This window comes from Colias croceus, chromosome 5, assembly GCF_905220415.1.
Source record: "Colias croceus chromosome 5, ilColCroc2.1".
Classification (NCBI taxonomy): Eukaryota; Metazoa; Arthropoda; class Insecta; order Lepidoptera; family Pieridae; genus Colias; species Colias croceus.
This window is the reverse complement of record NC_059541.1, coordinates 6339843-6364431: the sequence shown is the minus strand read 5'-3', so window position 1 is coordinate 6364431 and position 24589 is coordinate 6339843. Positions and strand designations below refer to the sequence as shown.

At 35.7% G+C, this 24589-nt stretch overlaps 1 protein-coding gene across 1 annotated transcript; it reads right to left on the bottom strand.

Annotated features, from left to right (window-relative positions):
* Positions 1-1015: 1015 nt before the first annotated feature.
* LOC123691827 (MAP kinase-activating death domain protein) lies at positions 1016-24184 on the bottom strand. Its single transcript, XM_045636400.1, has 38 exons — positions 24046-24184; positions 21215-21417; positions 20471-20651; positions 20162-20303; positions 19515-19647; positions 18759-18916; positions 18029-18279; positions 17483-17735; positions 16484-16610; positions 16064-16096; positions 14776-14867; positions 14277-14484; positions 13841-13999; positions 13380-13590; positions 12857-12958; positions 12666-12751; positions 12387-12575; positions 11908-12027; positions 11610-11744; positions 11301-11354; positions 10686-10886; positions 9316-9487; positions 8300-8487; positions 7648-7806; positions 7306-7570; positions 7061-7188; positions 6687-6752; positions 5925-6084; positions 5401-5738; positions 5022-5163; positions 4570-4697; positions 4265-4390; positions 3925-3966; positions 2988-2996; positions 1885-1957; positions 1642-1688; positions 1442-1562; positions 1016-1127 (listed from the first exon to the last, which is right to left on the bottom strand). The coding sequence occupies exons 2-37, from the start codon at positions 21314-21316 to the stop codon at positions 1443-1445; spliced, it is 5100 nt and encodes a 1699-aa protein (XP_045492356.1). The 5' UTR covers positions 21317-21417; positions 24046-24184; the 3' UTR covers positions 1016-1127; position 1442.
* Positions 24185-24589: the final 405 nt, after the last annotated feature.

Below are 24589 nucleotides of genomic sequence, written 5' to 3'. Positions count from 1 at the left end.
AAGGCGGGCTACGAGTAAAATTTCAAACATGTTGGATCGTCAACGAACTTACTCGACGGTTTTTAAGTACGCGTACTTGGGGTGACACACGAGCGAAAAAGTTCCTCGAGCCACAAGTTCGCGTACTTACTCGTACGTCTATCAGCCCTTTAAGGCCGACCCTAAATAATAATTACGCAAGTAGCGTCATAAGTGCACTTGTTTGGAAATATGCAGCCCGAACCTTTCATTAGGGTTTCCTTCAAACATATTTTACATTCTTATCTTGTAAGTATTATTTTCTTTTCTTTCATATTGATCATAAAACATATTATTTTATTATTTATTATAGAGCACATTTCTTATAACCAATTTAACATCATTAAAGTACTAACAGATCTTGCATCAGGGCGCTCAGGCAGAGAACGTGGCGGGTGTCTGTCGGGTCGCTCGGCACGCTCCACACGCTCCACACGCTCCACACGCTCGGGGCGGTCGGGCAGCGCGCGAGGTTGCCGGTCGGGCAGCGCGCGAGGTTGCCGGTCGGGCGGGACGCGTGCTTTCGCGCTTCTTGATGCGTCTTCTGTGCGAGAGGCGTCTGCTCTCTCCTTGTTTTGGAAAGAAAGATAGATTTTTTAACAAATACCCTCAATGATCAAAATGACAAAGGGATAAATTACACATACACATTACAATATGTACGACAGTGTTAGAATATCAATGCAAAGACGCATTTTCAATAGGTAAAAAATAAGCAATGTTTTAAAACTTAAACCTTACATATCTTTGTAATAAATCAGAATACCTACATAAACATACGTAAATTACATTATTACGTTCAGTATTCTTTATTAAATGAAATTGGATAAAATCTTAATACACACAAAACAATTATTTTGCGTATCAAATTCAGATTCTTTCGATTGTGATAAATAATTCAATAATGAAAATAGTGGTCGTTGGTCCATACATACTTGAGGTATTTGGCTAGCTGATGCCGTACGAGACTGGGCATTCGCATTGTCAGCGTTCGGTTGCGGAGTGACCGGTGGGATCCTAGCCGCTTGCTCCAGTATAGCTTTCTTTTGCTCTTGACCCGCCGCGAAGTACGAGAACACACACAGCACCGCGTAACATATCTGATCCGCCTGAGAACGGAATTAAATGAAACTTACCTTTACCTTAGGTTACATGGTTCATATTATTTGATAAAAGAAACGCAAAGCTGTTAAGATAAAAATGGTGATACACGGTTTTATTGTAGGTATAAAAATAAATGAAATTCTCAAGGACGTAAAAATGAAAGCAGTTACGTAAAGCGAATATGCAGTAGACAGTGATACTAAATGATTTAAATGATGGTCGAAAAAGGACAAAGGCGTAGACGTAAAAAATAAAATTAAAGCGATGAAAGCGAGAAAAAACGTGAATAGAAAAGAAAAAAAAAAACACATGTACATACTTCAGAGGTATGAAAGATAAGGTGCATAGCTCATATCGGTTCCATCAAGTTGAACATATAGATAGTACCGAGAAAGCCATATGGAGAAGAAACGATGGAGTTCAAGCACTACTTTCTCTGCCTACAACATAAGACGACACGGTCAGTGCGAAACGAACACAAAACGGATAAGGCATTCAAGAGATATGCAGAATACTTGCCATGACCGATTTGTACTTTCGTTGGGTAATTTGTCTCGTCTTGGGATCTGAAAAAATTTAATAGAAGGTGTTACGCAAAATTTGGTAACAGACGAACATTTATAGCTACAATATTTCTGTATTCGATTTTAAAGAAATAAATCTGGATATCAAGGAACTTGGATACGTTACGTTGTGTTACATATTCTACCAAGTGTCATAAGAGTTAGAATAATCATATTTTTATAAATAATCAATACTTACTGAATTCTTCTAAAACGAAGATACCGCCGTTCTGCGTGAAGCACTTTCGAATGTGATCGAGTCGCACAAAGAACTGAAAAATAAATGTTATTCTGATACACTTGATTTTCATTAATGTGATAACCTTCTACGTGAATAGCTTAATTTTAGCGTGCACACTTGGCGTATTTTTTCACATTTCAAAACAAAATCTATCATTTTAACACACAAACTCTTATTACAAACAATTGAATACACGGCTCTGCAAATAATAATGTTATTTCAATGTTTTTCAGATAAACGTTTTAAATTGCGTTTCATCTAATATTTTAAACATGCGGTCATTATTATTTATAAATGGAAATGTATTTGTTAAACATCTATAAATATAAACATAGCGTCTGAAAGAGCCCATGCAAACATGCAGGCACTAATAAATAAGAAAGCAAAACACCAGCAGTCGATTCACTAATTTCACATGACGTTTTTCCAAATTCATAAAGCCATATTACAAAAAAAATATCAGTGACATTAGTGTATCGATTGTAAAAAATCGGAGGATTAGATACACATTTGCTGCGTTCAGCCAAACATCTAAAAACTGGATACATAGAGTGTGTAGGGGGCGTGGGCGTGCGGGGGAGGCGAGGTCAGATGCGGCGGGAGGCGGGAAGGGTGCGGGGAGCGCGGGCTGAGGGCCGGCAGAACTTGTGAGATGGCGAATGCTCTACGACTGACCTCGTCGCTAGTGCGCTCAGCTGAGCTCACGGCGCACGGGCTCCGGCCGGGGGACCTAACGCGGCCGAACGGACCGACGACGGATCTGAGACCGCTCGCCGGACGATCCGTGAACGTATGTAAGCCATATCGGGTGCGGTTATGAACAAATAATAAACAAAGGGCGTCTATGTGCATGCACGACAGCGCCCGGGCGCTCGCCGCACTCGGGAAAACTAAAACAACGCTAAAAACGGCTAAAACAATCGGTAAGCCTCAAACTACAAGTAAAGCCCTACGACCTCCAACGATCATCGCTAATGCACACGCTACGTTGGCCACGGGGTCAAAGGTGGTGCCGATCATCGTAAGGGCCAGCCATTACTAGGTTATGAACCACTGAATACCTCGAAATCCTTCAGCGGAGCGGCGCGGTCGGCGGGTCCGGAGAGAGAGGGAAACAGACAAAAACATGATATTAGTTGAAGGCGGCCGAGCGCTTGTCAAGGACCATCTCAAAAGTTCCTAGCGGAGCGCCGCAGCGGGACGGATGATGCAGACAGATAGCACATGCACAAATCATTATATATCGAGTATGAATACGTAAATCAGATGGACAACGTTTAATCTTAAATGTAAATAACAAAAAAAAAATTGGCTAGCTATTACATCGAATTAGTAATAGAAAATATAAAAAATTCTTCGGCAAAAGCTGCATTTTTCTTAATAAGATATACGAAATGAAAATAGATTAAAATTATTTTAAAGGAATACTGTATCGAGTATATTCTGTTTGTATTATAAACAAAGAGGTAATAAACGATATGGTATAAATATTTAAACTGAAATAAAAATAGGAAAGTTTGAGAGGTCCTTGCATGGTCTTAATATCGATAACAATGGGTCTATTTTTCTAATACAGAAGTTATCTGGGGTTACAACTAAATAAGTACTACTTATACTTTTAATTGCTGTACAGATTATTTATATAGAAAAGTTGTCCTCCCTATTGGCGATATTGATATCGAAATATATTATCAATATATTTGCAATGCACTAACGTCACCATTACAATATAGAAACAATGAAGCGGCCAGCGTGGGGCAAAGCCCCTTGGCATAGAACATCGTTTCTTCTTAGAACGACATTCTATAAACAAAACGTATTAGTACTGAGACATCCCCAAAATTAAGCAAAAACACCGATCGATACTTACCTTACGAAATATAAACATTATACCAAAACAATCGATTATTTGAATTATGCCATTGCCTTGGTATATTAAAATTTACGTACATACAAAAGCAGATATAAATGAAAGATTAAAATAATTGTGTGACCTACCTTGCTGTGGTGGAACAGGAGCCCGACGCCTTCCATGCAAACCTTCAATATAGCAATTTTAGGATTAGATACTCACTTCAATATTTAATAAAGTAAATTTTTATAAAAAGGCTTGGCAGTGGATCAATTATATTTAAGCACTTTCTATGAACGATATAGAAATATACGACGTGCATGATAATGTTTTCTATTTCTAACAGAAATTTCCGAAATTCTCTCAATTGATAGTGAATTTTTTTTCACTTTTAAATATCAAATGGCCACTAATATTAACATAACCATCATACATTTTTTAAAGGAAAAATTATTGAGTTAAACATTTAAAGTGAAAACCCGAGACCTGTATAAGACCTCCTTCCCCGGAAGCGCAATCTTGTACTGGGAATTCCCCTCCCAATTCCGCTGCCTCTTGACGCCGACCGCTTTTCTCCATTGCTTCTTTGATGCTGTAGTATAACGCCTTGCACTATTGAAAAATAGGTGATTTTATTAATTTCATCTGATTTTCCCGATTCTCTTCTGTAGATTGTAGAAGCAACCGGAAGGTCGTGGTTATCAGTTTAAAAACTCATTAACACTTGTAAAAGTTTACCTAGGCAAATAAAATGAGTATGAGTTTTAAATGATTAGCAAGCATGTGTATACCTTCTTCGTGTAATATTTATGTAATTGCGTCTGACCACCGTTCTTCCTCCAAAGGCACAATACTCGTATTTTAGGGCTATAAGTCATGTTGACCAGTCTCTCGTACCACCACCTTTCAACGATTGTTCCTGAAAACCATAAAGGTTGACTTTTTAAATATTTCTTATTCTTCGGAAAATTATTAAAAGTGAAACCAATTTATTTTTTAAGTATAGGGTTCCATTGGAGTTAAATTTTCCAAGGAAACAGATTGAATTTTAACAAAACTGTGCAAGCGAGCCAGCGATTCTTTGGGATCACTAAGCCACTAATTTTGTGCCTGCACTTAATAAGAATTCGGCACGAGTAGCAACGTAGATCCACATTTACCTTCAAGGTTCACAAAAACAAGACTACAGATCTATTTTTACCCTTTCTATTTCTACAGTAATCTATCTAATCAATCAAATTACCTTGCGTAGACCGTAGCACGAGTCCATCAGTACGCACTTCCATGAAACGCAATGGACCGCCCGCATCCCGTTCGTGCACTGTGAAGGAAGCGCGACGAGCTTGACGAGATCCTAATGCCTTTAGTTCTATGTCGTTGCCGTGCTGTAATTGGACAGTTAATGAGATGATAATATGGAAATAAATTAAATTATTTAACAAAAAAATACAATTTATTAACTAAAAATATCTTGGAGTTATTGTAGTTTGTTCTATAATTTTTAATAGTGAAATATCTAAAATTTTCGTGGAAGTTTCGTAAGGTTTCTTACAACGTTTCAAATAAAAAAAAACTTGATCATTTAAAAACTGTTGTACAAATTACGTAATCAACTAACTTACCAAAGAATGCACAACATCGAGTAGGTGATTCACTTCCTGACTGTATACTAGCCCAATATGACTTTTAGCCAGCAATCGTCTCACTTTATTCCGAACGATATCAGCTTCTACGTTAAACAGAACCATTGCTGCAGTCAGGTTGTATAAAGATGTTGATAATAAACGATCTTCCTCGTGTTCTAGACGTTTCCTTTCAGTTTCGCTGAGACATTTATACCGCTCCATCATTTCATTGGCTCCTTGATCCATTCCAATCATGTCACGTTCTTGACTGACTGCGTCGAGGAACGCGTCCTCCCAGAATTGCATTTGATCCCATAAATTTGATCTTTCTTTACCTGTTTTTGAAAAAGATATGATCACAAAATTTTGAGAATTTAATACAATAATTATTAACGAAGAATCTATTTGTAGTTTTAACTCATGTCCCCTAAATAGGCGTATTTCAGTATTTCATTTTTTTTATTTACCTTTTTATAGAAATTTGAGAGCATTAATTAATATATTGTTTTTTACTTAATTACCTATCAGTCCCTGGTACAAATACGTTCGAGCGGTATCCGGCGAGGTCAGAGGTGAGGTAGTTGGTATTCCAACTTGCGGTTTGTAGCTCGTTGCAGACTTGGAAGAGAATACACTCGCCGTTCGAGGCTTGTTTGGGTTACCGCGGCAAACCTGGGTAAACTTTATTCTCTGTATTGACACGTATCATATTGGGAAAATATTTAATAAGAAAATGCACTGAATTGTTGTGAGGCGATAATTAAAATCTATTAAAAATTGTTATAATTTTTTTTTTAACTTTTTCAGCGACACGCTAGAAGTGAAGTAGTTGCATAACATTTTTTGATTAAAGTGAAAAGAAAGTAGAGATAAAAATATGCATAGATTTTATAAGAAAGAATTAAAAGTGAGATAACATCGAAATAAGTCGAATATGCATGCTTAATTTACATTTTATAAATTGATATCAAATATCTATATTTTTTACGTTGCATTCCACAATTCATCAACAAAATCCAGGCTGTAATAGAGTTCATATTCATATTACACATCAATACAAATAGAATATATATATAGATCGAAGATAGAAAAATGGAAATATGGGCGTAGGCCAAAATACTGAAGCAAGCACATTACGAGTATAAGCGAGAGTCATGAATGAAACAATGATACGATTTCGAAGTATCAGTGTCGAAAAATGAGTTCAGTGTGAACTGTGAAGTCAGTCACCGGCGTAGAAGTGCGAACACTGAGAGCGGTAAGAAGCGAGGTCTACGACTTACATCGAGGAACATTGCGTCGGTATCGGATGTATGGGGCTTGGGTGGGCCGCCCTCCGCACCCCGCGCCTGTGCAACACATCACGTCAACCTAACATTCCTATACTACCGCTAACTAATCACACCTATTATTTCTTTTGTGATATATATTTTGCACTCTATTCCAAAATTACCTATGGATAAATACCTATGGATTTCTGGGAATTAATTTGGGGTCATGATTTAGATTTTAGACGTAAAGATTATATGGGTTTCGTATGGATAGATATGTAAGTATTTTAGAGAGTTATTGACATAAGCCATGCTAAGACTTTTATACATAGAAGGCTAGTTCCCATGCGATAAGAGCGGCCCCTCGCCGTTTGTGTGATACTTACGTCAGAATCGAATGAAGTTAGTTTACTGAATAACAGGTTACGTTTTGAGTTCAACATGTCTTTGAAAATTTCTGTTGTAGTTGCACCTTCGGTGGCGTCCATTTCGGGGTAGTTTAAAACTGGCATATCTAGAAAACAATAAAATAAATATAAAGAATGATAAATCCAATAAATAAAGGTATTTAAATGAACACATGAGTTTTAAATATTTCTAAGAAAGTATATCCTCCAGTGTATCAACTTACCTGACTGTGAACTTTTTCTCGAAGACGGAGCAGACGAAGGAGTATCCATATCTTGTCTATATTGTTCAGATAAAGCGGAACCTCCCATCCCACCCTGTTCCAAACCAGCTACTTCCTTACTCCAATAGTGAGTGTGTGCCATTTCAGTTAGTTGGAATACTGATGCCATTCCTCCTAAACCGAAATTGGAATACGTGTGCTCTAAGCCATGGACGACTGCTTGAAGAACTTTCAGCATCCCTTTCCAAACAGGTTTGCTTACAAACTGAAATGAGGAATAATAATAGATACAATATTATGTCGTTATTGATATACTTTACAAATAATTTCTTTTGCACATACCACATCTTCCACTTTATCATTAGGCGTAGTTTTTCGGTTTATATTTCTGTTTAGTTTACTGAGTACCATGTTTCTATAAGACTCGTCTTCCATTAACTTCTTTAAACGGTTTAACTTTAGCCATCCGACACCTTCTCCTTCTAAAACATGCTGAATGAGCTGCAACAGAGTGAAAGCGATTTTTGTAAAATACTTGTAGTATATTTCTCTTGTAACTTAATAAATGAATTCAAGAAAATTTAATAGAAATCACAACTGTGTTGCTAATTTTTTAATTATATGTATCTAGTACTAGTCCATAAAGTAACATTATAAAGTAATACATTTTAAGGTATTTGAAATTTTTTGCTATTTAACGTGGCATGCGCACAGATACGTCTCCCGCCTTTCCCGCGCGTGTAGACTGGGAAATGTGCAACTTGATGTGTATTATATATCAAAAGTATATATTAACTATGGGGTGATGAGGGTGGGTGCTTAGCCCGAGTAATGTTGTAGGTCTTCTGTAACTCCAAGTAAAGATTGTCTAAAAAATACTTACATCATTAAGAATCACCTGGTTCTCAGTATTCGGCGAGCGCGGCATTTACTGACGCTCTATATCGTTTCAAGGAATGAACTAAAGGTAACCTATCCCCATAATAACACTCACATCATTAAGAAACGCCTGGTTCTCGGTGTTGGGCGAGCGCGGTACTTGCTGCGTGGGCGTGGGCGTGGGCGCGGCGTGACGGATGAGCGGCGAGCGCTGCACCAGCCCGCGGGCGCCCTGCGAGAACGGCCCGAACGTGGCCGACAGCGGGGCCGACGTGGGGGTCTCCGCTGGTTTGGGCTGCTTCCCTGGAACGTAAGCGTTACTTGGATTTCCTTGCCTATAAATAGATCGATATAATTATATATTATTTACTAGCTGCTCCGCGCGGTTTCACCCCCGTGGCTCCACTCCTGTTGGTCGTAGCGTGATGATATATAGCCTATAGCCTTCCTCGATATATAAGGCTATCTAACACCGAAAGAATTTTTCAAATCGGACCAGTAGCTCCCCAGATTAGCGCGTTCAAACAAACAAACTCTTCAGCTTTATAATATTAGTATAGATTTTATTTATTAAGCTATTGCATAGCTTCTATCGCGGGCCTTGAGCGCGGAGACCGAATTGAGAAATTCCGTAACGAAAAACCTCACACTCCCCACTCCGACGGTCGGAGGTGTGGCTTGAAGGCACAGCATGCAATAGCTTTACCGCGGCAATCCCCGAGTACCACACGTCGTTTTTTTATTTATTTATTTATTTATAATCTCTATTGCATACAAAACATAAATAAAATTTCACACACACAGACTGGACATTTGATGCAAAGGGCGGGTTTATTGCTTCAAGCAACCCGAGGAACCAATGAATTGAAGAATATTAATTGGCCGGCTTAATTGATAGATAAATACAAGTGGGATGGCTCGGTGTCGGAATTCTGGGCGTGATAGCTGTTCCACCGATTGTATTACCTATTCAGATGAATTTGCTAAATCTTTTTTGTAATATGTAAACTTTTCGATGAGGAAATCCAACGGTGCAAATTTTAACTACTCTAATGAAACACCAAAAGTTCTCTTATAGTCATTAGTGTAAATTTTTCTGAATTATAATTGAACTTAGCAAACAATAATCACCTTTAGAACCAAATAAATCGCTAAACATGCTTGAAGTGGAAGCAGCGAGGCCGTTCAGATCAGAACTGATGTTAGAGAAGAAATCCCGATGCGTTGTGGCTAATAGCGTTGTCGTTTGTAGAGCGCCGGACTCCCTGCGACCCATTGGTCCAGGACCTTCTTGACTTTCTCCCTTTATTAAATATAAATTAGAATTAAAATTAAACAGAAACAAATTAATGAATGCTATAAGATAAAATAATTGTCAACAATTTCGACGTCACATAATTTTTTATTATAATGAAAAGCAACTTCATTTTTAACCGACTTCAAAAAAAAGGAGGAGGTTATCAATTCGGCCGGTATTTTTTTTTTTTTTTTTTTTTATGTATGTACACCGATTACTCCGAGGTTTCTGAACCGATTTACGTGATTCTTTTTTTGTTCGATGCGGGATGGTGTCGAATTGGTCCCATAAAAATTTTATTCGGATAGGCCCAGTAGGTTTTATTTTATGAGCATTTTTGTCTGTAGGTATTTGTAAATTTTGCAAGTGCAAGTTTGAAGTCGGTTGTTTTTAACGCAGTTATCACTTGTATTTTAAGAGGGCTTATTCAATTTAACGCAAGTCAAAATCTCCGCGATCTATTACGATAGATCGCGGCTTGCGCTATCCTTTTACTATGAACAGCATAAGTCCACAGGAGAGCGCCGAGCAACATGTCCTCTCTCTGGAAAGGCTCGCTGCCGACTGATTTTAATCGGGTCGCGCGCAGTGTTTTAAAGTACTTTAAAAAAAATTGTAGAAAAATAATAGAGGTACCTTAGTTGATTTTTTAAATTTTATCTTATAAGTAAGACGTTCTTTTATTGCAATATGTAAAAATAATATTAAACTAAGTCAAATATCTTGGTGAAAATAATCATTTTGTCGACTATAATTTCTAAAAAAATTCACATTGTTCGGATTTTAATTTCGTAAGTTAGGAGTCCAAAATAAAAAAATCTTTTAACTAACTATTTTAATAAGGATTTTTGCAGTTAGTTAAAAAAAATTGTGTGTTAGATCTGTCAGCGATTTCAGATATTTTTAGCTTCGAAATTGACACTAAAAGCGAAATCAAGTAATCATCGGCTCAGATATCTTGATGGTATTCACAAATACTGTATTAATTGAAAAAAACTCTTAACTAACTATATAGACAATAAAATTTCCTAAAATTATTAGTAATTCATATGTTTGTAAGATAAGTGGTTGATGGACAATCTGGTTTGAAAAATCACATATTTGAGCCAAACAGCGCACGGACCGCGTACACGGCCTTAAAATGTCTACAAACTATCACATTAAAAGTCTTAGTTTTTATGAAGCTTATAAAATAAATATTTACCTTCAACAATCCCTTTTTAGTAGCGGCTTCTTTAGCACTCTTAGTGAGATCTCCCAAAGTGGACTTGCCGACATAAGTGAGATCTTCAAAAGTATTCTTGCTCATTGCGCTTGCAGTTTTGCTCGCTTCTAAAGCAGACTTCGAGGCCTCTTGAACACTTTTAGATGCTTCTTCAGCTGCCTTTTTGGCGTGAGATGTTAGCTAAAAACAATATTGAACATGTAATTTACCGACACATTTTATATTATTTAATTTAACGTTTGTAAATATGTTAAAAAATATAAAGAAAACGTGTATTCGCATTCGGTAAAGTGCATATTTAGTGAATATTCTAGCATGTTACTATGTATTATTCCACTCCAATACTTCTAAGCAATGAGATGAGCAGAAGATATAAAATTAATTCATGTAGCCTTAACGGTGCTAATATAATGTATACCTTATGCAAGTCCAAAAAAAAACATATTTTACATTGCACTATTCTATCGGATGGTTAATGAAAATGTTATACAGTATTTAGTGTTAGCTATGTGAGTAATGTAAGTAGTTGAATTAATAACGCTTCATTATATGTTTTCTACAAAATTCTACAAAACTGCAGAACCTAACGGATACCTTATCGAAGGGAGCAAATATGTTCTTTTCCTCTCCTTGATCTACTTGTCCTTTCTTCAAGTTAAAGCAAAAATTAAGAAATACATTTTTACAAAATATGTATTCTATAAATTTAACACAATATTTTTATTAACCCCCCAAAGAAGATATATGTTTCTTACATGTGCTTTTCCAGTATTCCTTTGTCCACAAATTACAAATATAATGCTCTTTGTATCAAAATAAGTCTTGTAAAATAAAACTTCTACGACAACAAATATCTTGCAATTATGTCTTAGTTATAAAACATGAAATATTGTTCTACTTTACCTTGTCCATATGAGCCAGGAGTCCTTCTTGACTGCTTTGCCGAGTGGTTTCACGTACTAACTCTTTAGCCTGAGCTGCGAATTGTTCCAAGAGCGAAGTCTGCGAAGCTTGCCGTGATACTCCACTACCAGAACTCTAAACACAAATAAAAATAATAAAGCGTTTTAATTTTTTTTTTCTGAGATCGGAAAGAAGTATTTTAAAAGAAAAGACTACGACACTACGGTATCCGAATTCATATAGAAAAAGAATAGTGAAACTCGTCATGCATCGAAACGGATCAGTAAGCCAAGAATACCTTAGTTCTTGTAGCATATTGCGTCCTATGTGAGGGAGTATGATCGGCTCTAACAACGGTAGCCGGTGTGGTGGTGGAATTGGAGTCAGACTCCCGACCGAAACTACCGCTGTCCGTGTCCTATAACATATGACATATATTCATATGTTATGTATGTTTTTGAAAATAACGAGTCGATTTCGCTTCAGCTCTTAATCATTATCAACCATATATTTACCAACTAAGGACGCAGTTTTTTTAATAAAACGTTTATGTTGAAATTCAACCGAATTCCACCGTTAATAATGGCCACTTACATTTTTTTTTCATCAAACACTATCTATCTATCTATCTATTTATCAGTCTATACTTCACGTCCAAACCGCTAAACCGATTTTGATGAAATTTGGTACAAAGATAGTAAGACCCAAGAACGAACATAGGATCACACACGGGAACTATGCGGACGAAGCCGATGCTTTAATTGAATAAAAACTTACACTCTTTTTAACAGGTGGTGCATGATCCGTAGCATCATCTTTGCCTTCAACAACAACTTCATCCTCAGACAAATCGCTGTGTTCAGAACTAGAGCCAGAAGGTGATGGAGATGTAGATTCCCGCCCTTGTTCTTTTCGTTCCTCGACTTCTTCGTCACCGAACATGAGTGACGATGGTGGACTGTACACCTGGACGAAACGAGTATTTTTAAAATCAATCAAATACAATAATCAAATGCAGAATGATTGAAAATTTATTATTGGTAATTTTATGCTTACTGTTTTAGGATCGAGAGACGAAGAAAGCGTCATTGGAACTTGCACAACAGCGTTATAAGTTTCTCCGACAACGTGTTGCATACCACCTAAAAATTTTCAAATATTGAATAGAACCAAAAAGATTTGAAATGTAGAGTTATTCAAATTAATTAATAATAATTAAATTAAAGAACATAGTATATAGTTTTTACCTGGAGATAGATCCGAAGAAGCCATTTCCGAAACAAAATCACTGAGAGATGAATAAGAAGAGCTCGTGCTTTCTGCTCCATCTGAATCGGAACCACTTTCATCTGAAAGTAATCAGTAGAATCGTAGGTTACATAAAGTAAATTTTTAAATTTTGTTTTAATGTGATTTTCTCTTTACTAAATCCTTTTAAAAATGATTAGGTCAAATGTTAGATAGGGTTATAGCTTCGCCATTTATGTCGATAAAATCAGCTCACTAGACAATTTTTATTGGCTTTTAATGTTCCTCTTTTTTATATTTCGTATGTTCTCACCAGTGGGTTGATTCTCCTGCCTCTGTAACTGTCTCAAGGCACCATTAAGCGAACTTCCATCATCCCATACATAGCGAACCGGCTGTAAAGTATCAGCAAACTATTTATGGGCTTATCGCCGACCTGCCCATGGTCCAGCACGCCCGTTTGTACGCGTAAGAAAGCCACGTTGTATGGCGTTAGGGAAACAAGGTCTATCAAAAGCTCACCAGTGGGCTGGTTCTCCTGTCTTTGCAGTTGTCTCAGGGCACCATTAAGCGAGCTGCCGTCATCCCATACAGCGAAGCGGACCGGCTGTAACGTGTCAGCGAACCACTTGGGCTTATCGCCGACCTGCCGCGGGTCCAATACGCCGGTTTGTACGCGTAGGAATGCCACGTTATGGGGAGTGAGTGACCATTCTGCTAGGAACTCTACTGCCTGTGAGGGGATATGTGAGTTGTTAATGTTATATTGTAGAGTATGAAGTAAAAATACATGTCTGTATTATTTACTACACTGAAAGCGTAGTTAGATTAACAATTGAAAAGTGTAAGTTTAGATATAAAGTGTGTGGCTACTGGTTCTTTCCTGTGATTTTTCTTTGTTATTTTTTGAGTCATTTTTTTACTTGTTCAAAGAAATGTGATTAGGTTTATAAAAATGGTGATGTTATCAATGAGATTTTTACCTGTGTCCTGGCAAATTTGTTTAAAAAGGCAGATGTTCTAGGACGTGATCGAAGAAAGCTGTTAATTTGAAACGCAACAACTGGTCTGGGGTATAATCGCAACGTTCGAGTGTGCTCCATAAAGTTAGCCAATACATTCTGAGAGTTGAAGAAACGGACCTGTAAAGAATGGTATTATTTAGTTATTACATTTTGAGTCTTTTTTCTTATGTAAGTTGAATACTAATTAATTTTAACTGAACTCAACACATAATAAAAAACTTTTTTTCATTGTGTGCACATGTAACGCACCATGGCAACTCTAGCAGCCACGTCCACGGAGTCCACATCGTTCCCATAGATGAGCGGGTTGAAGGGTTGCTGCAGCGAGTGCGTGGACGCGAATGAGTGTGGCCGCGAGGGTACTGCAATACCTACTCAATAGCTAGCAACGTACCATGGCCACTCTAGTAGCCACGTCCACGGAGTCCACATCGTTCCCATAGATGAGCGGGTTGAAGGGCTGCTGCGGGGAGTGCGACTGCGGCGAGTGCGCGGACGCGAATGAGTGCCGCTGCGAGTGCACCGCACTACCCACAGACACGCGCCGACTTTCCGGCGTACTGTGCGACCCTTGGATGTCTTTGAATGTTGGGTTTTGGACTCTGCGAATCAAGGCATGGTAAATGTACTCAAAAATTGGCTTTTTTATATGATTCAAAAGAATTACGACGTCTTTCTTTTTTGAAGTCGGTCAAACTATCAAGCTTTTTCTTCCTTGATAACATATTTTTTTTATTTAACAAAAAATAAATCTATGTGCATTATTCACCCATGTTTGGATTATGCACCCATTCCCGAATAAATATAGTTACACAACGTAAGCTCAATTTATTAAAATTTTTGGCATTAGACTAAACTTATTCCATATTGTCAAACGAGAAAAAGAAACTTACTTGAGTGTAGCTCCTCCGACACTATCTCTTCTAGACGGCATAAGTGGCGCGGCTGCTTGTTCAGCGGACGTGTTTGTGAGACTGCTTAGTGCCTATAAAAACAAACGAAATTATAGACCAAACATCATAAGATTTCTGTATCACCCCATATTGAAGAAGGTTGAGATACACGTTCAACTGAGGAAATACATAGGTCTTAGAACCTTCATATGGCTATATTATATTATTCCTTTTCCAAAAACGGCATCCGATGCAAATGGAATAATCCTACGATGCAATATAATGGATGATTGCTATTATTTATCTACTCGTTATTCGTAAGATCACCAAAATTCGAATACCAACTATACCAACCTGGCTAAAAAACTACAATCCAATCAATCAAGCGGAATCTCAATATCTGTAATGTCCTACGCAAAATAAATAGCAGTATAGTATAAGTACAAAATCCAAAGAAATAACAATATTTAACTTCAAAAAATATTGGTTGATGTTTATCCAATAAAATTAAAAGAATAAATACATAGCTTTAACTCCATCTAGAGATTAAAGTAGAATGACTATGCTATAAACTACTTTATACTACGTCATACAAGTAGGAGCACTTATCTATCTACACATTCATACAGAATAAAAATACCGACACCCACGCCATAGAATGTGTTGAAGTTCAGCTCAAAGCATATTTTATCATGTTAATGTACCTATGTTTATAAAAGTTTCAGTCGTGCCCACCGACAAATGTATGTCTGTGGTCGTGCCAATGGGGATATTTACGTGGGAGACGATAAATATTTTTTTTTTATTTTTTATTAATATAAACATGCTATTCGATTTAACAAAATATAACGAAGGTAATCGTTTTAAAAATTACAATTGCTTTATATAGTATAATTTTGGAAAATTATTATAAGTGTTTGGTTAACATTTTATCATCCAACTTCTACTTAGGTATTGGACCAATATGGTAATAAAATATTATTATTCTATTACTCTTTATAGGTACTAACAGAGAAGTCTTCAAACTTAATTTGCCATTTGATTACATTAAAAGAAACCAAAAGTTACACTATGCAATGAGACAAGCAAGCTATAAGGGCAAAACAATACATTTCAGACCTAAGCACAACACCTTTAATCAGACGTTTTATTTATTCAGCGTTTATATATGGATTGGTTTATTGTTATAAGTATTTTATCTAAGAGTCTGGCACAAACTCAACCAATGCAAGTGTAGTATAGTAGTATAAAGTGAAAGTGTGCATGTAAAAAGAGTACAGATATTTACTCCAGTTCCAGCCGCCCCCATGAGTTGCATAGCCTAGTGCGACAGGGAAAAGTGAAATGTTTCGTTAGTGATTCTAGGTTTAAGGTCAGAGAAAAGATAGGTTAAAGTTCACAGAAACACAAGTATCTTAATAGACCAGATTCGATTGTTAAAGGTTATCCAACAATTAAAAGACACCCACTTCACCTCAGAAAATACTTTAAAATAATTTGATTGTAACAATGTATGTTTTATATTCTTTTAACAATCGAAAGTGCGACATAAAAGTGTTTATTGTAAATAAATAAATGTTCTAATTAAATAAATGCATTCAATGAAAACGGCCCAGCCACATTTATATTGCACTTGAGCTTGTGCAGGACAGATAAGGTGACAGACAGACACTGAACGATTATACATTTACACATATTATTCGCATACCTGTTTCAAATGACTCTTTAAAACTGAACTTTCTGGTTCCGGGAGTGGCGGAAGATCTTGATCGGCTCCAGTGGGTGATGTTAATTTGGTAGCATCCAGGTCCACTAACCAAATGTCATCTGGTAACCTAAAAGGGTATAAAGGGCATTGAAACTTTCTGGCATATCAAACCCGCCGCCATTTTGTTTTTTTTTCAAAATCGCGGCGCACGATTAAAGTTGTATGTATGGATAGAGGACACATAGACAAACAAAAAATGTCTAATAACATAGTACCCTAAAGCGTCACATTACCGAGATATTTGGAGGTAAATATTCACTTATGAGTGCAACGGCAAACACTAAAAATTGACTTAATACGTGTCTATATGCATAATATTATCTCCAATTAATCACTCCCAGGTAGATTATTATTATTAACAGTTTATTGGAAGAAAGTAGGTAGATTCATTACATAAAAACATAACTACATACATTACATAAAAATGTAAGTATTGTAATGAATACCTATTTTCTTCCTGTAATACATAATAATAATCTACCTGGGAGTGATTATTTGGAGATAATATTATGCATATAGACACGTAATAAGTCTATTTTTAGTGTTTGTCGTTGTACTCATAAGTGAATATTTACCTCCAAATATCTCGGTAATGTGACGCTTTAGGGTACTATGTTATTAGACATTTTTTATTCGTCTATGTGTCCTCTATCCATACATACCACTTTAATCGTGCGCCGCGATTTTGAAAAAAAATCAAAATGGCGGCGGGTCGATATGCCAGCGTCCATACAAAAAGTTTCAAACCCCTTTATGTAGACTAAAATAAGAATAAATTTTAAACGATACGGATTCTGAGATGAACAATGAGTGAGATAGCTTTACCCACCTTCTTGTTACTTATAGGCGATGGCATAAGTCATTATTAGGTTTTAGAAATAATTAATTATACAAGTTTAATAAAAGACCTGTATTATAATCATCAAAAGCAATACTCACTTAAAGTTCTTCTTATACTGGAGGAAAGTAGCCGGGATTCCAATCAAGAATGGTGTAGGAGCCAGTAGCAATTGTTCTGCGCAGCTCATACAACTCGGTAGCAATGGTATCGCTGGGAACATGTACTCTAACGGGTACAGCATAGATACTAGCGCCATTACGGACATCGAGAGGGCATTGTAGTCACGGGATTGTACTACCACTTTGTTCTCAAGGAGAATAAGAGTGAGCACTTTGAGGCAGGTATCCACACCTGGTAAGGAAAAGACAACATTTTTTAGTTGTAGATATATTTGCTTCAATAACTTAAAATTATTATGTTCAAAGTGAAACTCTTCCTCCAATCACGATTCCGAAAAACAGAATATTATTAACCCATTGAGCCCCAAGCGGCCCGATCGGTCCACGACACAATAGATTTTCTATTGTATCTGTGATTCCGGGGCCTGAGTTAATAAAGTAAGTTCTTATTTTATTTCTATTTTACAGACTTTAGTGACTTTAATATAATGTGCATTTCCTATTCTTATACCTTCGTTAACTTACCGAGCAATTCCAAAGGTAAGTGCAAAGGGAAGTCCACAAGAGTGAACCGCGTATGATCGGGCAGCGCAAACACAAGCGGTGCGTGTGCAGTATTGGACAGAACTTCTAGTTCCACGCGAGTTTTCCCCGGCACGGGCACGGGCGCGGAGAGTAGTCGCAGTATCCATGTCTCGATCTCCTTTACGTCGTGTAACACTATCGTGGGAGTATTGTCGTATGCTTGGCCAGTTAATACGGACCATACTGTATCTCTGTAAACGAAATTAATACATACTTAATATTTGTTACTTTTAAAGTATTTACCTACTATAGTTATAAGTTTGGAAAGGCCAGTTTAGTATATATATTATATATAGTATATACACATATCAGTTACAGTATTTTTCAATTTATGCGTACTAGTTTACTACACACAGATAAAAATATATTTTTTGATTATCTGTATACGTATACATAGTAACAAACATACATTTTTTGTTTCTTTATTCTTTGGTAGGTTTGACTCCACTTTTTGTTTAAACTGTTTTCTTTTTCTTAATAAATTTGTTTTAATTGTATTGTAATTGTCTTAAATATACTCTTTTGTTCTAATTACATTGTCAGGTTTTAATTGAGTTTCTTTGTTTGTTGACTTTGGGGTGTCAAAAAATGTTCCATTCTTACAAACTTTCGGTTTTGATAAAATTTCTAGGAATTATTTCTATATGAAACTCACTAAAAAGTGACTCACCTAAATATTTGTCTGGACGCGCCAACGCGTCGCGGACTGGAAGACTCATTACAGGCATCTATCAACTTTTTAAGGATAAATAGGCACTCTCGGAATGTTGAGAAGAATGGATGATGAGATAAAAGACAAAGGGAGGTTAATGAATGATTACGGATACGCTGAAACAAGAAAATAAATAACTGTCAAATATATAACCTGCCTTATGTGCTATGAATGTTTCCTTTTCTTTTAATATTATGATAAGATTGTAAAATTTGTAATGGTACATAAAACTGTTAAATAAATAAATAACCTTGAAGACAAAAGAAATAACTAACTTCGTAGACCCACTCTAGAATAAATTCAAATATGTTTTTTTTTTTATTAAAGCTCGCGGGCCAAATTTCTGACAAGCCTGCAGTAATATTTTTTTCATGGAATATTAATTTTTATATTTAACCTCTTTGGTTGCGAATTTTTTTTTTTATTATTTTTATTAATGCTTTTATAGTTAATTATAAAAATAAAAAAAAAATCGTTGATTATTCTTTGTGATTAAAGTTAAAAAAATATTTTTTTTTTTAATTTAGCAAACAAACATGCACGTTGGATAAATGACCCGTTTCAAATGTTTTATATATTTTAACCTGTTCCACAAATTCTAAATTAGGATTAGAGATTAATATATTCATTGCAAAACAGTAATATTACATCCACACATAACTGATTATCAGGTAAGCAATCAAATAATAAAACATTCATTTTCATTCAATTTACCTGGCGTTTCCTAGTCGCCCGTGGGCTAGGCGAGTGTTCGCCGCCACTCTCTGAGTCGGGTGCGGGCGCCAACCGCGGCGCACTGCACTCGCGCTCCGAGTCGCTCGGCGCTAGGTTGCTGCTCCTATAGTCACTGGAACGAATGCTCGCTTTAGTTGTTGACTATATTTTGAATATTATAAAGATGATAATTTTGCTTCGAAATGGGCTTTTAAATGCATACCAAAAAAATTTATAATAATCTCACTTATTGTAGTGATGCCGAATGAACGTTTCTTTAAAGTAAAAACTGTTATAAATGTTTTATTACTGAAATAAACATAATCGTCAAATACAATGATTAAGTTATAGTGAAAAGTAGTGTTAATTCCAATTTGAGTATAAAATGAAAGGAAAGCCAGCTTTAAAGTTCAGAAAATTTTAAACAATCTCACTTATTTGTAGTGTTGCGTAATATTGACGTACCTATATGAAACAAAAAAGCAGATTGTTATCAATGTTTTACGAAATAAACATAGTTAAAAAAAAAATAACGAATTAGTTATAGCGCAAAAGAGTGTTTGTTTCAATTTGGTACCTACAATTATAAGAAATACATTATCGATAATCTTATTATAAGTATGTGTGTGGACTTAAAGAATGTTCACCTGGAGAATGCGGAATCAGAACTTCTTTCCATAGATTTGCGCCAAGACTCTCGTCTCAATATTCCACGCTCACGGGGACCCGGCGGTGGCGCCCGCTCCACCGCACGGTAGAAGTTCACGCAAATCCCGTAACGGGTTTTACCTGACAATTAAATATGCATTATTTACTAAAACTGCATAAAAGCATGAAGATAACATTGGATTTATCCCATTTTTCACAGACTAAAAATAAAAAGCCTGAAAACAATTTCTTAATGATAAGGAAAAGAATGGACCTTCGATTTGGCTCAATATATTGGCACATCTTACCCGAATCTTTATCCGTGAGCGTAAAAACAAAAGACGTTGTGTCTCTAGCTGCAATATGCGCAAGCTGTCGCCTTTGTGCCACCGACACACATCCTTCAGGCTGACAGAAGTATACCATGTCGAGTGGCAATGGAAAGTCGTCATGGTTGGTGAGTGGATACCGACGGAGAAGTTCTGGTGCCTGAAATAAGTAAGAACGGTTAGTTCTGTTACGGTTATTAATTAACTAGCTGTGCTTAGTCTTAGCTTTAGTCTCAGCGAACAAACAAACTCTTCTGCTTTATAATATTAAGTATAAGTATATAGATATAAATAAATAATGTAATAAATATGATAAAATAAGAATTTTGGTTGAGGTATCTACAAAAAAATACAATTATTCTATTTGATTTATGTAGATTTAATATTATGTTAACTGAGAAAACAATATTACATCAAAATAAACTTAACATTGAAATTGAATGTAAATATTTCAGGTTTGCACAATAACCCGTCAGTTACAGATAATAGTGCAGGAGAGACATCAATACATTCTAAGAATAGCAGAACACAATTTACTTTAAGTATTTCAGAGTTGAATTTGAATAAATTTGCATAAGTTCTAATTCTAAATTTAGAACGAAACTTATCAGAAGTAAGAAGTTTTCTACCCACATATAAATCACCGACTAATAGACTAGCTGATTTAGATTAAAATTATTTTTAATCTGTATCTACCGAATTATTATAGAAAAGAAAAATTACCTGTACAGGAGCTAATCCTTTTCCAGTGGTGTAGGGTCGTGCCCCAACTATAGTTAGATAATCCACCAGACGTGGACATAATTGCTGCTTTTGAACATCCATGCTCGTGATATGCTTGTATTATGTCGCCCGAATTTATACAATATAACTACTGTACTCATACTTCACTATAATATTGCTTGACATCATTATCACTTGAATATCTATAACAAAGCATTGACGAATTTCACACTGACATTGAAGAGTGGAATAATTAGTATAGCAGTTACGAAACTTGGTTTAGAAATCAATATTTTAAATGGGACATACAATATTTAATACTACAGAAACTCGCTACCCTTGGCCCTATTTCCTGACCTAATTTCGCTTCAGTACTTCCGTGGCAGAGTGTGTGGCGAGAGTGAGGATTAATTGAATAATGCAATAGTTAATGTCAACCTGAAGGTTCTATCACCAGTAAATTGAATATACCTCTTTATTGTGTCCTGTTTATAGGTTGCGGGTATTAAATTGAGTTCGTTTTATAGGTTTCCTTTCTCAACACCGCTTTACGATCAGTAGTTTCATCAAGGGCAATAAAATATGCAATAAACAATACCTTTTATATTACGTGGGTAAAGTTATATTGATCTTGGCGCCTTTAATATTATGTTTTCGGTATCTCATAACTTTAAAAAAAAGATTATGTGGGCTTCGCTGTATAAATAGATGGAAACTTACTAAATCTTAATGAAAAAAAGTTCTATAATCCAATTTTAAGAAGTGATAGCAACACAGGATAGCAATAAATTAATAACTCTCTATTGAATTCATCTATAGAATTATAATGCGATGAAATCGCGTTTGCCTATTTGATATATTGACGTCATTTCGCTATATTCATACGTCATTCTCTAAGTGAGAGAGATAATAAGTGAAAGCTTTGTTTCCATACAATTAGTCATGCTGTTTCATATTGGTGACGTCCATAGTAATGTTAGACGGGCGTAGGTGGAGGTTATAGGGTTATAATAGGCTTGAATTAGCCAATTGCAATGATCTTTTCAGAGGTCATATTCTAGTAAATTATAGTTTTTTTCATTAGATCTTTTAATAGAGAAATATATCGAAACGATAAAATATACCTATGTGAAGTGTAGGTAAAGATATTTGATTTGATTCCCTACAAAGCAAAAACTATTTGATATTTTACTTGACTATATTGTTAAATGATCACTGGAGCAATATCTACCTATACTTATATTTTTCCAATTCCAATTCCATCTGGAAACCGGCAGTACCGGTACCAAATTCAGTCTACGTTTACGCAACGTAAAAAAAGACTAGAAAATACTTCATAAAATGGCTATGTTTAAAATAATTCGTGAATAAAAATAGAAAACTTTTTAACACAAATAGAAAAGGAAATACGCAATTTACGAATGCCGATATGCAAATTTTGCCCCACTTGAGTAATCGCACCAGCATTATGGCGTTGAGTCCATGGTTGCTGATAACACCAGATAATATGTACCGGATAATACTTACAAGTTATCAAAGTTTACAGCACGAGGGAGTTTTTAAACATAATGTAAAATAGGTATGTACATTGAATTAAATTTGAAGACATGATTAAAAATAATAACATACTTAGGTACTTACTAATTTTTAGCAAAAAAGTTAATTGTCTTTAAATTTTCGGAACTACAGGAAACAACTAGTTAGGTTACGTTAGGCTATATCACCAGGCAGGTATCCGTTTAAAAAAAACATTAAAATCGGTTAACCCAGTCGAAAGTTCTGAGGTAAAAAACCGAAAAAAAAAATACTGACGCCTTGAGAACCTCGTAATTTTTTGAAGATGTTTGAAAAAAATTAGGATTAAATTTATCCCAGAACAATTATACCAGCTATCATGATTTTATTTTACGTAGATATTATTCGACATTAATTCGTAGCTTAAAATGTAATTTCATTCGTCAAGTAACTAATCCGTAGGGACTGGGATTTTAAGACATAAAAGATCCCTTATTCAGCATTAAACAGGGTCCATAAATTGCTTAATTTTACCTTGTAGGATTATACTGAATTTGAATCTGTTTTATTTATTAGATATCACTGATATCCAACTTTATGGAAAAATTAATTACAATTTTCTTTTAAAAATTTCAGGTAAAAACAATTAAACTTTCCAGTTCTTTTTTGGTAAAGTTAAATTTCTAAGCAGGTAAGAAGTTATAGTCTATATTTTATGTAAATACCTATTAGCTATAAGTACCACACTTTAAGATCAATAGAAAAAAAAAGAGAAATAATTACTAAGTTCATACCTAAAGCCTAACGTCATACGAATATAAATAACAGACGTTTTCGGATAGTCGTTTACAGACGGTATTGATTATTCTAATTTCTATAACCAAATATGATCTTTGGATACTCATATACAATGAACCACTTGACCTTGAACTGAACGTAAGAGAAGTTTTGTATAGCATCTGCATAATATATCCTAGATACGTCACACGTTCAACAGCGAATATATGTTTAAATTTGAAATAATGTTTAAGGATAAAAGTTAAAGTTCTAATAGTATATTTTTACCACTATTTAGCGTTACAAATTTACGTACCCATCCCCCGGCTTAAGCAAAAAAATTTGAAGTGAAGTGCTTCGGCTCTTATTGCACTACACTTTCTATTTTTAAAGGAACGTGAAATATAATTAAAAAGATTAAGAGCAGAAAAATGTAAAAAGTTACGTCATTCAACGTTTAGCTTTTACGTAGAGGCAGTTAAAAGAGTAGTTCTGAACCCTATTTATGAATAGTAGAGTGCAAATCATGTGGGACTTACCTCTAACTTATATTGCAGCGGCTCGCATTGTTTGTTCTACGCGTTATTTGCTTGTCGCACGCGAGCGTAATTCAGGCGGTTAGTATTTTAGTAGGATATGCCGCGTAGTGCATATCGCGAGGCCGCGGCTCGAAGGCGAGTGTAGTGACATGCGCGGCCGCCCACGCTCGATAACGCCCGCCCTTGCGCTCTACGTATCACAAACACTATCAGTCCGAGGCCTGCGTACAGTCGCCCTTCACGACTATACACACATACTTTACACTCGTCCCCAGGCGACAATTGATTGCGGTTACGCTGTCTACGTTAATAATTTTATACGCAAGGATAGTATTATTTATCATATAGCGACATAAATTAATAAAATGAAAGCTTTTATTTCTTAAACACGAACACGTTATTAACAAATAAGTCCTTTTTTTGTGAAGGCACTCCCATGTTAATCTGTTTAAGATTTAATGGCTATATTTCTTCAGATACAGAAGAAAGTACAATAAATAGATGGACCATACTCCGAATATAAGTTCTAAATTCTAAGATCATC

What these genes read in the sequence shown, in the direction of transcription:
- LOC123691827 (XM_045636400.1), bottom strand. Translation starts at nt 21,316, where the DNA reads ATGGATGTTCAAAAGCAGCAATTATGTCCACGTCTGGTGGATTATCTA. An exon ending in ACAAATTTGCCAGGACACAG is followed by an intron (nt 13,591 to 13,840) that starts GTAAAAATCTCA and finishes ATCCCCTCACAG; the next exon opens with GCAGTAGAGTTCCTAGCAGA. An exon ending in CTAAAAAGGGATTGTTGAAG is followed by an intron (nt 9,488 to 10,685) that starts GTAAATATTTAT and finishes TATTTAATAAAG; the next exon opens with GGAGAAAGTCAAGAAGGTCC.